The sequence below is a fragment of the Dermochelys coriacea genome, chromosome 5 (genome assembly GCF_009764565.3).
Source record: "Dermochelys coriacea isolate rDerCor1 chromosome 5, rDerCor1.pri.v4, whole genome shotgun sequence".
In the NCBI taxonomy this organism is placed as follows: Eukaryota; Metazoa; Chordata; order Testudines; family Dermochelyidae; genus Dermochelys; species Dermochelys coriacea.
The window spans coordinates 21,811,123-21,829,770 of record NC_050072.1 but is presented as its reverse complement, the minus strand read 5'-3'; the positions used below and the strand labels follow the sequence as shown (position 1 = coordinate 21,829,770).

General features: G+C 40.9%; 1 protein-coding gene across 1 annotated transcript in view; it reads right to left on the bottom strand.

Moving 5' to 3' along the window:
• The window catches only part of NEDD4L (NEDD4 like E3 ubiquitin protein ligase), a 366,011-nt gene that overhangs the window by 26,125 nt on the left and 321,238 nt on the right, over positions 1-18,648 (bottom strand). The window contains 5 exon segments of the mRNA XM_038403055.2: positions 402-497; positions 4,057-4,127; positions 5,426-5,547; positions 9,160-9,389; positions 10,754-10,819. Coding sequence (XP_038258983.1) covers positions 402-497; positions 4,057-4,127; positions 5,426-5,547; positions 9,160-9,389; positions 10,754-10,819 — 585 coding nt within the window.

The following is an 18,648-nucleotide window of genomic DNA, read 5'->3' as shown; positions in this document are numbered from 1 at the left end:
GGCATCAAGACACCTACTCTCTCACCCCAGAGGTGGTCCCTCCAGAACAAAAGCTGAGGAACTTTTCTAACACAGTGTTGAGGAAGAGCCTGTGTACACCACTGCTTCCCATACAGTTGGTATGAGAGGATTGCTATGTAGTGACCTCCTGGCCACTCGGCCTGAATGGACTTACTTATGGAACTTTCCCATAGTCTCAGCTGACCCCTGGAGAAAGGAGTCCAGGATCGGAAGCCTGCATGGCAGTTGGCAGCACTGACCATTAACACTTGAAAATTCTGATTGAGTTCCCAAACCACAAATATTGCCCAGCATTAGTAAATGTTTGGCAGTAACTGACAAGTAAAGAAGGAAAGATAAGTTTGAAATCTTTGTTTTCTTTTTTAGTAACTGATACATACCTGTCCAAAGTTTTCCTCATCTATGCAAAACATGAGATCCAGCTCCGTAGGGTCATTTTCCAGGATCCATTTCAAAGAGTTATAATATTCACTATCCTGTAGTAACAGAACAGGTTACAATTAAGCACTCTTTGAAAATGCGTACATTATTGTTTACTTGACATTACATGCTATAGTCTGTAAATATAAAAACCAATAAACTGAAATTAGAGCTCTAGAAATAATTAAAATGGACTGCAATCTCTCACATTTCTTATCTGAATGTACAGTCTTCCTTTTCATATTGGTACAGCTATAATAAAGTGGAAATCAGATAGTTTGCATTATTAATTTACATTATTCCTGAATACTATATTTTCTATGTTCACACTCTTGACTGTGTTAATTATACAAAAATAAATCAAATTAAAATGGTCTATAATAGCCCAGTAGTATCATTTCATTCCAAGGCAAAGTTGATACCAATTTATTCAATTGCTTTATTAAGTTGAAAATATCCATCAATTACTAGATGCCCACTGTTTCCCTGGATGGCTCATATCTTCAACTTCTATTAGATTTACAATGAAAGAGTGAGCCAACAGGAGAGAAAAAACAAAACAAAAAGAATAGTGAAAACGGCACCAGCAAAAGTGATAAAAAATTAAGGTTTCCAATTACAAGAGGCAAAAAAAGTAAGTGAAAAGTTTGTTATTAACTCAGAATCAGATCAGAATAGAGTTTATTCATTTAATTGAACAAGTGATAAGCAAACTCTAGTGAGTATGACAAAGACAGTGGGAGAAGGAGCATAGATCAAGCCGCTGAACAGCATTTTTAAAGCAGTGCGTTCACTGTAATGTGTCACTGATAGAAAGATACCCGTGACACTCTAGGCACCAACAAAGATCAACTGCATCTTGCTCCTCTCCCACTGAACAAACTGTCGAGAAGACCAAGAAGAGTTGTTGTAGAACTAAGAACTAATCAGGCGGCATCGGTTTTACATCTGGTTGCACGAATAACAGAAATGATCCGGGTGATTATCAAGACCTTGAACCCCATCCCATGGTAAGGTGTGGTTGAATAGGCGTGGGAGTCCCGGGGGGGCTGTCAGAGGGCGGGGGTGGGACAGTCAGAGGACAAGGAGGGTTGAATGGATTGGGGGTTCTGAGGGGGGCAGTCAGGGGGCAGGAAGTGGGAGAGGGCAGATAGAGGGTGGGGGCCAGGCTATTTAAGGAGGCACAGCCTTCCCTACACGGCCTGCCATACAGTTTCGCAACCCTGATGTTGCCATCAGGCCAAAATATTTGCCCACCCCGTTCTATTGGCTTAATAGAAACCACTTATACCTAGTTATGAGACAGAGCTAAATTTGGAATTTTTCAACCTCGACAGAGCACGTAAATCACTGCAGGGGTGGGGAGAGGTGTCCAGGGCTGGGAACACCCTGGTTGGTGGCTCCTACCCTGCACTGGGCTCAGCTGCTAGTCCTGGCTGGGCTGGGGACAGGGGAGGACAGAACTTACTCTTCCCCTTCAAGAAGCAGCTGGGTCAAGACACAACCCCAGAAACCTCCCTTGGCTGCAGGAAGCTCTGCACCTCTCCTCCCCCCCCCAGTTTCCTGTCCCCCACTTCTCCTCAGCCATGGAGAGTGGGGTCATTGTAGAGGGAGCTGCTCTCCCATCTGCCCAACCCCCAGGCATCCGGACCTCCCATACCCAGACGCCCCCTGCCGAGCCGCATCCTTCTGCACCCAGAACCCCACACCAAGCCTCATCCCCTGCATCCGAACCCCCATCCCTGTACCCAGACCACCCACGCCGAGCTCCCAGCACTCAAACCCCCACCCCGCTGAGCTTCACTCCTCCTGCACCTGGACCACCCGATAAGGCCCCCACACCTGGACCCCCCGCCCCACTGAGCCTCAACAAGCTGCCTCTCCCCCAGCACTTGGTCCCCGCCCCCCAGAGTCCCCCAGACACTGACTTCTCCCAACTCCCAGACCTCCTCACTGAGCCCCAACCACTTTCACCTGGACACCCCTGCAGACTCCCATTACCCCTGCACCTGGAACCCCACAATGAGCCCCTATGCATCCAGATCCCCCTGCACCTGGACCCCCCACTGAGTTGCTCACACCCAGATTGCCCCAGACAGAATCCTCTCACCCCACACCTGGATCCCCCCATACTAAGCCCCTCCACACTTGGATCCTGCCAGGCTGAGCCTGCCTTTCCATACCTGGATTGGGGGTCAGGGCTGGGCATCCATTTGAGACTTTGTCCTTCTCACTTACTATCTTGGTACACCTGTTGTGGTGGGGCAGGGCTCTGGAGTGTTTCTGGGGCAGGCCCAGCCATTGGGCTTTGTCAAGGTCAGGTGCAGCCTCACCCCTGAATCTGTGTCTAGGGGTGGGGGGGACTTGCAGAGTGATCTCCCACCTCTGTGGCCTGTGCACCCCATTGCCATGTTAGAGCCTCCACACCTTTATTGACATGCAAAATTTTTCAGAATTTTTGTTCTTTTGGTGCAGAATTCCCTCAGTAAAAATGTAAGTCACAGAGATAATTGTCCTGCTCTAGTCACAGAGGTAACTGTCCTGGGGATAGGCCTCAGCTAGAGGATTGTGTCCAATTCCCAGTGCCACTCTTTACGAAAGAGTTTAAACTGCCTAGAGCCCAGAAAGAGCAACAAAAATGATAAAAAGGCTTAGGAAACAGGACCTATGAGGAAAGGATAACAAAAACTGAGCACATTTCGTTTTGAAAAAAAGACATCTGAGGAGAAACCCGATAACAGTCTTCAAATATGTTAAGAGGATGGTGACCAATTCCCTTCCATGTCCACTGAAGCTAGGTCAAGAAGTAATGGACTTAATCTGAAGCAAAGGAGATGTAGATGAGATATTAGGAAAAACTTTCTAACTATAAGAGTAGTTAAGCTGTAGAACAGGCTGCCAAAGGAGACTGTGGAATCCCCATCACTGGAGGTTTCTCAGAACAGGTGGGACTAAAACCTGTCAGGGCTGGTCTAGCTTTATTTGGTCTGGCCTCATCACAGGAGAGTGGACTCGATGGCCTCTCCAGGTCCCTTCCAGCCTTACATTTCTATGATTCTATATTGCCTGCCCACTGGTCTACTTAGTTTGGGAAGGGAAAGGAGGAAGCAGAAAGTCTACAGCATAAATAAGAAAACAAAAAAGCACCTCAAGTTGTTTTTCTAATTGACCTATTTTCCCCCATAATTTTAATGAATTACCCCCTAAAATCACTATCTTGGCAGACTCAAAAGTACCTCTATTAAAAAATAAGAAATGTTCCCCAAGTTCTCACCGCTCTAACTTGTGTAGTTTATTAGAAGTATTAGCTTTTACAGTTTCCCCAGAGAAGAAACTCATGTAATTGACAACACTAAGAAGTTATTTGCAGTGATGTTGTAGCCGTTTTGGCCCCAGAATATGAGAGCGAGAAGGTGGATGAGGTAATATATTTTATTAGACCAGTTTCTGTTGGTGAAAGAGACAAACTTTTGAGCTCAAGGAGCCAGACCTGAAAAAGAGCTCTGTGGAGTACAAAAGCTTGTCTCTCTCACCAACAGAAGTTGATCCAATAACAGATATTACCTCGCCCACCATGTCGCTCTTAACACTAATAAGTTTTAAGTGTTCACTTACCACTGACTCCATGTCTTTCAGTGTTATTTGTTTCCCTAGCATCATCTTATAAAAAGGCCTGATGAAGAAGCCTAAAAAAACAACCCCAAGAGGCACAAGTAAATAGATTGACTCAGTAAATAATAACACCGCTAAAACCAGCACTCTTTCACACCTTTCAATGTCCCAAGGAAATGATATGGAGAGAATTAGAAAAGAAAAAAATATCACATTGATATCAGATTAGCAAGCGTAAAACAAAAAATTATAATTAGCAGCCATTGCAGTGTAATATATTTGAGTAGTAACAGTACAAGCATAGGACATTTCTTGGGGATTAACAATCTGCTAAAAGAGATGACATCCTGAAGTGAAGCCAGGGGGCGGTTCATTAACCACAGCCACTCATTACAACAGTCCCTAGGAAGTGTCCTGTGTTACTGTTGTCATTAAAACTGATCACTATCCCTAGCCTTCCACAACAATCCACCCAGCATCCACATCCACTGTCATTCTTACAGAGTTGAAATAGCACTAGTACTCCAGCTACAGCAGCTGCACAGAAAACCCATATTTTAGTATTATATATTGCCTCAAGGTTATGGTGTAGCTTGAGGCAATTCCAATTATTAATTTGTTAAAAGATAAAATCATCCAGGCAGTGGAGGAAAGAGAGTGTAACCTCCACTATTCTGCTTTACCCACCATAGGTCAAGGCATAGAATAGATTTGTTCCGGTTTAAAACAGCGTCATATTGCTTTAGCTTGCCAATGGCAAAGAAATTCCACTCTATTAACACAGATACAACTGCTTAAGTCAACACGACTTTCTCATCTTTTCTGTAAGCACAGAAGGACCAGTTCTCTACTCCATGGCAACAGATTTATGGCAGTGTAACTATCAATGGAGCTACAATGTAAAAGAGATGTAAAATCTGGAGAATTTAGGTCCAAGGGTTGAGCTTCCAGTTTACGAGGTGCCATTCTGCTCTGCAAAGTGACTATAAAAATGACATTGTGAAGTTGCATGGTTTATTGTGCCTTAGTGACTCCAGATAAAATGGATTCAGTTTAGAAAGAGTCATCTTCGTAACTGCCTGCTTATTTCAGGATCCCAAGGTCAACCTGGAATATTTCTCACTCACACCACACCAGTAATAAAGATTCTACAGATCAAATTATATCCTCACTGCCACTTGTGCAACGTCACAGCCTTCAGCTGTGGCTGTTTTAAACATAGGAAGCAATTCTGTAAGTGATGTGCTAACAGGAACAGAATGCAGCTCACTCTCCTTTAGCTATGCTGGCTCTGCAAGGGCTCACAGGAGTAAAAGTCAGTAAAAATTACACATGCCATAACAACATTTATTATTATTTTTTTTAAACTCACCATCTAATAGCTTTCCATGAAACACTGCCAGGCCAGCAACTCGTCCAATAAATGTGAAATAGGACAGATGATCTTCATTACAAAGACCTGAATTGGGATTAATCTGAAGGGTATAGTTGTCCCTTTTTTTTTTTTTTTAAAAAAAAAGAGAAAAAAAAACTGTTTAAATAATCAAGTAGTTGACTTCAGATACATTAATAAGTAATTTGACTTTGGGCCATCTATTTTCTATTTCTGCAGTCAAGTAGCTCAGTATTTAAATTTGTCTTCGTGTGCCTTAGCTGCTGCATTTTACAGATTGCTTACTGGGGTGAGGGAGTCAAAACTGTATTGTTAGGAATATAAGAATCACCATACCAGAAGTGACTGACATTGCCACTTGTGTGATACCTGTCTCCAAGTGTGGTGAATGCAGGCTAGGTGAGAAAGGCATTACACCCTATTCTCATGCAATACCTCTATAGCCTTCACTAGATGATCAAACTGAGACATGTACAAACACAGAAAAGGACATAGTCCTTGTTTTGAAGGGTTTACAGTCTAAGACATGACCTGAGCGAGTGATCAGGTCATGCCATGAAGCGCAAGGGCTGCTGCTGCTGCTGTAATTTTATCATTCCTGTCGCTAAACCTAACAGCCAATACTATTCTTATTCATATAAATGTCTAATTGTTTAAAAAAAATCTTAACATAGAGATGGGCCATTGGCACCACAGCAAGCTCTAGAATGAAGTGAGAATATTCTTTCACCCAGTTTGTATGCTGGAGGAAAAGAAGGGCACAAGGACAAATAAGAGGAGAGCTGTAAAATGATGACGCATGAACAGAAAAATAATAGATTGCTACAATAAACACAATGATCCCATGACCTTTGCCATGTTGCTGGTCACAATGTGAGCCCTGAACTCTCTGGCTGACAAAAGTAAAAAATATTACACCTGGCCCTTGTGGAAGACAGGGTGAAAGCCTGGCTCTATTGAAGTCAATGGCAAAACTCCCACTGACTTCAACAGAACCAGACTTTCACCCGAGAGCACTTAATATGACTATCTCTAGGAGTGTCCTCTTGCGGGCACATTGAACAGCACTGAGGGTATGACTACACCAACAATATAAGCCCGGGCTTAAGCCTGGGCTCAAGCCTAACCCCCCTTGTGTCTACACTATTATTATGCTAACCCAGGGCTGGGATCCAGGGTCCCAGGACCTGGACCCAGGGTCCCAGGACCCTGCAGGGCTGAGGGTCTGAGCTCAAGTTAAGCCACGACCTGGGTCTGAGCTCTATTGCTTTGCAGTGTAGATGCAGCCCCGCTTGACTTGGGTTCCAGGAGTCAGCTGGAAGTATCTCAGTTCCATGGGACAATTTCCTTCGTTGTCTCTTTCTGAACAATCTGAAATCCACACTATTAAAAACAGAAGCCAATTCTTCTCATCACTGATCTGCAAGCACATTATCAGAGAGCCTCCTGTTTTGCAAATCAATCAAGCCTTTTGCAAAGCAAGCTGCTTCCTGCATGTCAAGCAGTAAAGATTTCCCACAGTGCACCATAGTCCTAGGGCTATGGCAGCCACATTTTGGTGTGTGTATGGGGGAAGAGTAGGGGACTCTGGGATATGGTTTCTTTGACTCAGGTCTGTGCACTGCAGTGTGGGTCCCAGAGCCCTAGGTTCAAGCACGGGTGAGAAAAGTCTTAAAATAGGGTTAATACACAACATAGATGCTCAAGCCCAGGGTTTCCTATCATGGGTCAACTGATTTGAGTCCCACTAACCCTGGGTTTACACTGCAGCGTAGACATACCCTGACTGGCTCAGAAAAGAGCCTTGCATAGTTCCCCTTCATCGAAGGAAACGTTGCTTGAGGAGAAGCCTTTGAAAAAAACAAGTGAAGGGAGAGGGAAATGTAAAAGAAAGTGGAGATCTTGCAAGAAATGCAAGAGATCTTCAGGGTGCAAAGTTCCCTGGCACCTGAGTCATAGCCAGAATTCCACCCAGGACCGGCTCTAGGCACCAAGCATGTGCTTGGGGTGACACAATTCTAGGGGCGGTTGCGCTCTCTGAGCTTGGGGTGGCAAATTTTTTGCTTGGGGCAGCAAAAAACCTAGAGCTGGCCCTGATTCCACCTCTGAACAATACAGATTCTTATGATTAAGCCTGGAGAGAACTAGAGCTAAGAATACAGTACTTGCCAAATTTGCTATAAAGTCATTGTACTAATATGACAATGGATTTATTAAAAAACTCACAAAACCATGGATAGATTCTACCTAGTTTATATTCTTCAGACTGAATACAGATGCTCCCCAACTTATGCAATCATTCAGTTCCGGAACACATTGCGTAACTCGAATTTTGGTAAGTCAGAAACGTATACCTGACCATTATGCAAAAAACCCAACAAAACAAAAAAAACCCCACCTCCTATTTCTAGCGTACGTAACTTTTTCTGTAAGTGTGGATTTGCGTAAGTCAGGTCTTGCGTAACCCGGGGAGCGTCTGTATATCTTGTAAGAGTTAAACAGTAATGTGATCCACACAGCAATGGGGGACTGAATGACTACACTAATAGGTAAGTGATACTTTGGAAATATGAGTATTTCCAAGCATGAATTCTAAATTCATTTTATTACCACGATGTTAGGGGGAAAAAATAAGCTTCCTAGTAGCATAGGTTAAAATGTCATCTGTAATGATTTTTTATTCCTGTTTTTAATGACGATTCTTGCTTCAGTGGGATTTCTTGTTACTCTTTTTCTGCCAAATTGAATTTAAAACTTAAATAGTTTTAATTTAAAATATTCATGCATTGTTACATATATCCAATGAATGAAAAGGACTTTTCAAAGGCAAAAACATTTCTGCAGCACTTTGAACTAGTCATATATTTTACAATCTTGTGCTTCTTATACACAAAAATAGAACGCTCCTTTGCAAGTTGTGCAATTGTTTAAAAAGAAAAGAAAAGAGAAGCTGATGCACAGAATAAGGTATTTCTTGTTTATATAGTTCATCTCCTTTACAGCCTACTCAATACTTTTATTGGAAAAAAGTAGTGAACTCGATATTGACACCAAACACAGAAAGCACTGCCTGCAATAAACAAATCAATCTTTAACCACTGTATTAGTAGTTAAGTACATAACATGACATTACATAGTGTCATTACATTACACAGGCACTTTGAGTACAAGGGACAGCTTCTCATTTACACTGCTCTGGCAACATAAACGGGCCTTACAATGAGTGTAAATGTAATTCACTCCCACTTTAAGGCCCATTTATAGTGCCAGAGTTGTGTAAAGGGTTGTTAGTGTAAACGAGAAGCTGGCCCACGAGAGCTGAATTTCAACTCAAACCCCAGAACTTGAAACAAGCAACAACCATGCATTGTATTGGGAGTGGCATAAAAAGAGCCCCTTCTCTTGCACCATTCCTTTCACTACTGCTAGCTAGTCATACAAATGCATACAGTATGTTGCCTTGCAAAACAACGTGGAATATTTACAAAACAATGAAAGTTGCCAAATAGATCACAGCTGCAGTTTCATTTCAGAAGGTTTCCTGGAATAAGTAACAAACCACAGTATAGAGAGAGACATTTTACACTGGTCTTGGTTAAAGAACTTAAAAGTACATCCCAAGAAAAATCTAAGGGCTCTACTACATAACATTTTTTTATATCCAAATACTAATCTAGATCACTTACAATGGAAATATTTTAATGGACACTTACGTTGCTGAATATTCAAAGAGTCCATAATAAGGATTAAACATCTCCTTAGACAACAGGAAGAACCATTCTCTGGCCACGCCTCCATAGTCAAGTCCTTTTTCTGACTCAAATTCAATCCAGAGTCTGGCTTTTAGTACATCAGACCTTTTCACAGACATGATTCTTCTATAGGATTCCTCAAAAATATTATTTCTGTGTAGTTTCATCTCAAATCTGTTTGGTATATCAGCCTACACGAAAAGAGAAATGTTGGTTTGAATGCATAGCCTACACGTCATTGCTAGCAGTATTAAGATGACAGCATAGAGCAGTGAGTAACCCAGCTAAGGAATCAAAGGTTTCTCCAGCACCCTGTAAGTCTGGGCCAGCTCCATTGTAATGGCTCAAAGGTTTCCATCCTATTCTGCATATTAAGGAAAATTAGTCAACAGAAAAAGAAAAATAGCAAAAAAGCAAAGGAGAAGTAAGTATGTGTGTGTGGAATAAGCAGAATGAAAATAAGGTGGGATGAACAGACAAGCGACAGGAGAGAAATTGGAAAAAAATGTCTAGTTTTCCTGCTAAGATGGGCTTGAAGTAAACATTTTTACTGCCAATTATATTGTTTAATGCAGCAGAAAGCCAATTGCTATTTGCAAAAGAAAAGGAGTACTTGTGGCACCTTAGAGACTAACAAATTTATTTGAGCATAAGCTTTCGTGAGCTACAGCTCACTTCATTGGATTTTTTCCACAGCTGTAGCTCACGAAAGCTTATGCTCAAATAAATTTGTTAGTCTCTAAAGTGCCATAAGTACTCCTTTTCTTTTGCAAATACAGACTAACACGGCTGCTAAAATTGCTATTTGGTGCCTGTGAAGTGCTGCATTTTAATACAGTGAAAGAAGCAGCCCTCACAGATTTGGATGCAAAGGTAAGGAGATATCAATGTATAGCAAAAGAATGCCTCAGGACCCCCTGTAATCTGGTTATGGCTACCAAAACTTTAAAATCATTATTGAGCCAATCAATACCATAGGCAAGTTAGCATTGAGCACTCGTCTCTTATTTTCATGAAGTGATTTTTAGTGCTGGTGAAAGATGTTGATGATTGAAGTCCTCTTTGTTCACAGACCCAATATACCATAAGTGGCAGCAACACCAACTTCCCCACTGCTGTGCCAATTTCCTGTGACAATGCTCTTGCACAGACCACCTCTGAGGTGAGAGGGAAGTCTCAGTCCTTATGCCCATTCAAGGCTTGGATTTTCATCTGAACCTGTCCTCACACATGTCAATTAGTGTAAACTCTGTGGTGATATTAAGTTGTTGCTGCTTCTTTGTTGCCTCACTGCTTTAATTGTCCATTTATAAATGAAACCCAGGCCTCAAGGCTCAAGTTACCAGTTTTGGTTGAGATTGAAAGCGTTTTTGATCCATACAGGAAAGCTTCAGTCAATTTGTTCATATTCAGCTAGCTGTGATAGGACGAGCAGGGAAAACTGGTGACTGTACAGTAATAGAGTACAGGACTGCTTATCTATTCTTGGGGCAGTCAATTGTTGTTTTCCTACCCTAAGGCAATTGGCTCCAACACAGATCAGGCAATTACTTACTGGTTTCTTTAACTTCTTCCTGAAGTAATCGTATTTCTGTTTGAATTCTCTGGAATAGGGAACAGCCTGAAAGAGAGAAAATTATAAATATGCATAATTGAATACAACATGCAATCCGACGTACTGCAACCCCTAAAATGTTAATTGAAAATACCCAGCAGTTTAAAAACATGCTTCCTTTGTCAACTGTGATTTGCTTTAAATATGTATATTGCAAATAAACCTCTGCACCAACACAACAACTTTCACCTGAGGACCCGAAAATACTTTAGGAGTATTAAAACTTAACCCCCTACTCAGGAGGTATTATCCCCATATTACAGATGGGTAATTTGAGACCCAGTGTTTCATAGCACCATATCATTTGAGCCCAATCTTCTGCTCTAACTACTACACAACCCTCTTTTTTCTGGTATTAGCAACAGAAAGGGTGAAAGAACACCCGAAAAAGGGTAAGAAAAGAAAAAAGCAGGATTGATTCTCAGGGCCAACATGTCATATTAGGAAGGCACAGGTGTACTCATAAGGTCTTTTACATTATTTTTAATTATCTGCATTGTCATAGCACCTAGAAGCCCCAACTGAGATTGAGGAACTGAGGTGTACAAACAGTACAGGACAATAGACTGCAAGCACTTCAGTGCATGGAAATTCCTGATCCAAATCCCACTGATGTTAATGAGCGTCTTAGTAAAGACTTCAACAGACTTTGAAAGGAAGTATTCTTATCTCCCTTTTACAGAATATAAACGGAAGTTAAATACCGTTTAAAAAAAAAGCCCTTAAAATGGCCCTGAGAGCACATCATTGTGTGCTGACAAAGCTGATATTTGTGATGGGTGCTCTTTGTGCTCCAACTAGTGCAGAATGGTGCACTTAACGTAAATGAGGCTTTTTGTCCATATAGGCAGAGGCATGAAATCGGCATGAAGAGTTATAAAATGATAAATTGGTCAGAATGATAAATTGGTCAGAACTCACTACTAGGACAGAGCTTTGAAAGATACGTACTTTTGTACGGTAACTTTTTACAACTTCAAAGGCTAGAAGGAAAGAAGAAGGGTAGGAAACGGGAATAGAGTAAAATGCAGTTTGGGTATTGAAATCCACCATTTTGATATTCTCAGGCCTGAAATTCTCTTAATAGCCTATATGTAAGAACCAAACTTTTGGATTTTATGTGCCCCAATAAGAATGGTTATAAAATTTAAAATTGCTAATAATGTTAATAATAATATAAATAATATGTACCTTTATAACTCCTTTATTGCAGGTATTTTATAAATTAAATTAGCACCCCACACCCTAAGAGGGAATTAAGTGACATTGTATAATATCTAGGGTTCACGTGAATCACCACTAGAGCGCAGACACCTCTGGAGAAGAATGCAGTTGTTATGTGACGGTCCGCAGAAACACCATGGAACAATTTTAGAACAGAAATGAAAAGCTAAAAGTATAAGAAGGAATTTAGGTTGGAAGAAAATAATTAAGAGTTGGAATTTGAGAGCACCTTTATGGGAAATGACAGAAGATCTTTGAGAATAAATTTATTTATTTGGGTTTATAAATGTTTAAACAAGTCCCCTCTTGAAATTCTAGGAACTTTTCTACAGAAAATTACAATGCTAAATGAAATCAAGTAGAAGCTAACTCCACAGCAGGCAGTCATGACCTCTATGACACAGCTCAGTAAAAAAACGTTAGCTCCACAGTGCAGTCTTTCTCCACTCTCCCACCAAAACTCCATGCTGGGAGGCAACAGATCTCTTAAAGGAGGATCTATTAATGGAGATACTCTATGTCCTAGTAAGGAGGAGAGGATGGAAGATGATAAAATATGGGTAGGATAATAAGATGGGTGAACTAGAGTGCCTCGTCTTAAATGAGGATATTGATATAATAGGCATCACAGAAACTTGATGGAATGAGGATAATCAGTGGGGCACAGTAATACCAGGGAACAAAATATATCAGGAAGGACAGAACAGGTCGTGCTGGTGGGGGAGTGGCACTATATGTGAAAGAAAGCATAGGATCAACTGAAGTAAAAATCTCAGATGAACCAAAGTGTATCATAAAACCTCTATGGATAGTAATTCCATGTTTGAATAATAAGAATATAGCAGTTGGGATATATTACTGACCATCTGAACAGGATTGTGACAGTGACTGTGAAATGCTCAGGGAGATTAGAGAGGCTATAAAAATAAAAAACTCAATAATAATGGGGGATTTCAACTATCCCCATATTGACTGGGTACATGTCACCTGAGGATGGGATGCAGAGGTAAAGTTTCTCGACACCTTAAATGACTGCTTCTTGGAGCAGCTAGTCATAGAACCCATAAGAGGAGAGGCAATTCTTTATTCCAAGATGTGAATATAGCTGGACTGCTTGGTAATAGTGACTATAATATAATTTAATTTAACATCCCTGTGGTGGGGAAAACACCACAGCAGTGTAGCATTTAATTTCAGAAAGGGGGACTATACAAAAATGAGGATATTAGTTAAACAGAAATTAAAAGGTACAGTGCCAAAAATGAAATCCCTGCAAGCTGCATGGAAACTTTTTAAAGACACTGTAATAGAGGCTCAACTTAAATTAAAAAACATACTAATAGAACCAAAAAGTGCCACCGTGGCTAAACAACAAAGTAAAAGAACCAGTGAGAAAAAAAAAGACATCCTTTAAAAAGTGGAAGTTAAATCCTAGTGAGGAAAATAGAAAGGAGAAACTCTGGCAAATGAAGTGTAAAAATATAATTAGGAAGGACAAAAAAGAATTTGAAGAACAGCTAGCCAAAGACTCAAAGTAATAGCAATTTTTTTTAAAAAGTATATCAGAAGCAGGAAGCCTGCTAAACATCCAGTGGGGGCCATTGGACGATTGAGATGCTATAGGAGCACTCAAGGATGATCAGGCCATTGCGGAGAAACTAAATTAATTCTTTCCATCACTCTTCACGGCTGAGGATGTGAGGAAAATTCCCAAACCTGAGCCATTCTTTTTAGGTGACAAATCTGAGGAATGGTCCCAGATTGGTGTCACTAGAGGAACAAATTGATAAACTAATAGTAATACGTCACCAGGACCAGATAGAATTCACTCAAGAGTTCTGAAGGAACTCGAATGTGAAATTGCAGAACTACTAACTGTAGTTTGTAAGCTAACATTTAAATCAGCTTCTGTACCAAATGACTGGAGGATAGCTAATGTGACGCCAATTTTTAAAAAGGGCTCCAGAGGTGATCCCGACAATTACAGGCTGACTTCTGTAGCGCGCAAACTGGTCGAAACTATAGTAAAGCACAAAACTGTCAGATGCATAGATGAACATAATTTGTTGGGGAAGATGTAAAGGGAAATCATGCCTAACCAATCTACTAGAAGTCTTTAAGGGGGTCAACAAGCAGGTGGACAAGGGGGATCCAGTGAATATAGTGTACTTAGATTTTCAAAAAGCCTTTGACAAGGTCCCTCACCAAAGGCTCTTAAGCAAAGTAAGCTGTCATGGGATAAGAGGGGAGGTCCTCTCACGGATCAATATCTGGTTAAAAGTTAGGTAACAGAGTAGGAATAAATAGTCAGTTTTCAGAATCGAGAGGTAAATAGAGGTGTCCTCCAGGGGTCTGTACTAGGATCAGTGCTGTTCAACCTATGAATAAATTATCTGGAAAAGGGGTAAAGTGAAGTGGCAAAATTTGCAGATGATACAGAACTACTCAAGATAATTAAGTCCCAAGCAGACTGCGAAGAGCTACAGAAGGATATCACAAAACTGGGCAACAAAATGGGAGATGAAATTCAATGTTGATAAATGCAAAGTAATGAACATTGGAAAACATAATCCCAACTATACATATAAAATGATGGGGTCTAAATTACATTACCACTCAAGAAAAAGATCTTGGAGTCGTGGACAGTTCTTTGAAAACATCCACTCTCTGTGCAGGGGCAGTCAAAAAAGCTAACAATGTTGGGAATCTTTAAGAAAGGAATAGATAATACGACAGAAAATATCATATTGGCTCTATATAAATCCATGATATGCCCATATCTTGAATACTGTATGCAGAGGTGGTCACCCCATCTCAAAAAAGATATACTGGAATTGGAAAAGTTACAGAAGAGGGCATCAAAAATGATTAGGGGTAGGGAACGGCTTCCATATGAGGAGAGATCAATATGACTGGGAAAAGCTTGGAAAAGAGACAACTAAGGGGAGACATGATAGAGATCTATAAAATCATGACTAGTGTGGAGAAAGTAAATAAGAAACTGTTATTTACTTCTTTAAACACAAGAACTAGGGGTCACCAAATGTAATTAACGGGCAGCAAGTTTAAAACAAAAGGAAGTATTTTTTCACACAACACACAACCGGTGGAACTCCTTGCCAGAGGATGTTGTGAAGGACAAGACACTAACAGGATTCAAAAAAGAACTAGGTAAGTTCATGGAGGATAGGTCCATCAGTGACTATAAGATGGGATGGGACGGAATGGTGTCCTAGCCTCTATTTGCCATAAGCTGGGAATGGGCAACAGGGGATGGATCACTTGATTACCTGTTCTGTTCATTCCCTCTGGGACACCTAGGTTTAGTCACTGTTGGAAGACACTATGCTGGGCTAGATGGATCTTTGGTCTGACCTAGTGTTGCTGTTCTTATGATACTAACTCAGAAGTGTACCCTCTACTGAATCACCATCGACATGCATAACACTGAGGTGGATCTGGAAAGTCTCCCATTCAAGAACTTACCCAGCTAGACTCTGCTTAGCTTATATACTTGAAGGAAATACAGCACAAATTGGCATGGGTGCAAAAGTGTAAATGAAATTCTTTAAAGCCAACCCTTTTAGCTAGTGGCCCCAGACCCAAAAGCACTCATTTGTACCAGCCTTAAGACAGGGGTACAGCTAAAAGATATCACTCAAAGCTCTTCCTCACCATCCTTATGACTGTCAGACCTCAAATACGAGAGTCATGTACAAAACCCCTTGAATTAAAAAAAAGGCTGGAGTAATGGCAATGGAAAGCTGCAATCTGTTCCATGCCAATCAACTGGTGTGTGTATGTGTGCGCGCGCGTGCGTGTGCATGCACAGGCCTCCTTAACTCACCATTCTCCCTCAGTTTCCATGCACAAAGGAAATTTACTTGGGGTTGGGAGCAGGGAAGAGAGAGAGAAAGAAGGTGGCACTTGGTCTTGACAGATCATAATAAAAGCAAAAAATCCTTTCCTGTCACCTCATTACTTTCCTCTGCCCTGCTGCTTCCACAGGACAAAAAAGTAGATCTATCAGAACAGTTAAAGCAAATGAGCAGCAGCTCTAAACACTTGAAGTATATTTCCATGAGGGCAAAAGAATAGCTCTGAACTCCAAAATGTCATTAGAGCTGCATATTCTTCAGCCTTTCCCAGCTGCATCACAAATGCCAAATGTCAGTTCAGGACATGCGTCTGGGGGATAAGAATGTTTCAGATTGTCTTGAAGTGGGTTTATAATTGGCTGGATGTGGGTGTAAACTGGGAGGTCGAAATATGCCTGTTAGGTTGTCTTCCTTGTGGAAGATGAGATGTGAAAAGTTGAAAAAAATCATTATCCCCGAATGAGGATAAGAATGTGACTTTATTACAGGAGAGAAGGAATCTTTTGGCATGCTTATTGTTGACTAAATACCTTACTCACACAATGCAATATCCCTTTAGGGAATGTATGTACTTTATATGTTTGTAATAGCGCCCAGATACTATGATTATGCCACCTACTACTAAGACAGTCACCACTTTTCCATAATGACTAGATATAGCTTTTATTTGGTTAGCTATATATCTAAATAAATGAACACTAATTTTGCAGCTCCAGAATTCTGTCAGCAATTATCACCATGGATAAGTGATGAATGTGAAGAGCTCCTCTACCTTCCCGCCCCACATCCTTCATCACCGCATGCTCAAGGACTCAGCACAATACAGTGCTTCCACAGCAATCCAAGTCCCTAAGAACCCAAGGACTGAAAACCCAGATTTGACCTGAGCCCTCAGCATCACACAAGGCTGCTAGGCTCACATAAGCATTAAACTAAAAAACTCCAACATCTTATTCTCAGAGTTTCTTGCAGGATTCTTAGAACTGAACGATTTTATTTAAAAGACATTCTTGGTTACCACGCACACGGAATTTGAAAAAGATCGGCCTATTGAGTGCATTAGGGGCCATTTCACATCAGTGATTAGTTGGAGTTTTTCTAATGCAGTAATAAAATTGCAACTTTCAGTATGATCCACCAGTAAGTTAAAAGTAGATATTATCTGCTTTTCAATATACTGTCTGGTTACTGTTAAGGGCTAAATGATGGAGACTTAGCAACATCAGATAAGTACCAAATGCAAATGGACCAACCATTTAAAAAATACCATTAATTGGCTTTCCCCCTCATCCCCCCACAGATAAAAACCGAGATGGCCAAAGGATATTATGATGCCAGGGCTCGATTCTGTGCCACTGAAGTCAAAGTTTTGCATTGAATTTCAATGACAGGATTTTTGAGAAAAATACATAATTTCCTACAATCAATGGTGAGTAGGAAGGAAAGGAAGAGTGAACAGTGAGTTGGGAGAGCGTAGCTTGGCAAGGGAACAGACTGTATACAAACTTAGTTTTAAACTCAATTCTTGTTCTTAATCTGATGCTCAGCTAGTATAAATTGGCATAACTCCATTTTAGCCCAAGTTACACCAGCCAACAATCTGGTCATGTATCTTGTTTCTTTTATTTTACTTTTTCAATTGTCTTCTGTTTATTTTTGATAAATGTTGAGGCACCAGAGCAGGAGTAGATGAACCAGAGGAGCAAGTTCTGAAAAACGATCTGAAACATGTCTGAGGAAGGGTTAGGAGAGTGAGTTAGCCTGCCATACGGGAGAGGGAGGATGTTCAAGGTGTAGGGAATGGCATGAAAAACAGGCAGTGAGTCATAACTGGGAAGTGAGAGCATAAAGTGTAGAAGGTAAGAGCTGCAGTGCAGGCAGAGGCATTACTGTGCAGAAGTGTGAAGGGGAGGATATGCAATTTCAGCTTGATGGAGGAAGGGCTAGGAAGCCAAAGAAGAGTCACTGAGGAAATGGAGGATTGTTCTGTTCTAAGCCATAGTAGAGGAAGAGGATTTTAACATAGGAAAGATGGGTGAGGAAAGAGTAAGGGAGGCCAAAGGAGGAGTCCTCACTGCATGCTGACAAAATATATCCAGATTTATATTTTTAATGCCTCCTTCTTGGATGCCAAGAGCAAGAAAGTAGCATTTCTTATGCTGTATTAAATTGGATATGGCCTCTGCACAATTCTATCCTGGAGTCTCATCACCACAATGTCTGTTTCTTACAGTGAAAAATCTGCCTTGGAAAAGTACTTTTTCTACCTAGGGATGATCTTAGTAATGAATATCCTTTAGAGACTAACTTCATTGTTTCAATTTGGTGGAGATGGCTTCTTGTTGCAGCTGCAGGAGAATGGAAACAGTGACAAACGAAGGGGTTTTAGCAAGTCAAAGGGGCAAGTGTCCATCTGTTAGCCATGCAGTATCTGAACAGATGGGATTTTCATAAGAGGAAATAATGCACCAAATAATACACTCTGATTAGATATCTAAGATAAATCAGAGTCAAGATTATGGAGTAGTCAGGGATTTATTGGGAGAATCCACTGATCAAATATTTTTCCCAGGTACTTAAAGGAAGAAATTCCATTATGTTATAATTGGTAGAGACCCATTGATCAAATATTTTTCCTGGGCCCTTAAGGAAGAAATTACATTATATGATAACTGGTGGAAGAAAGGAAGGAAATTAGAGGGCTGGCAAGCTTCCAAATCTGGCCATCTGACA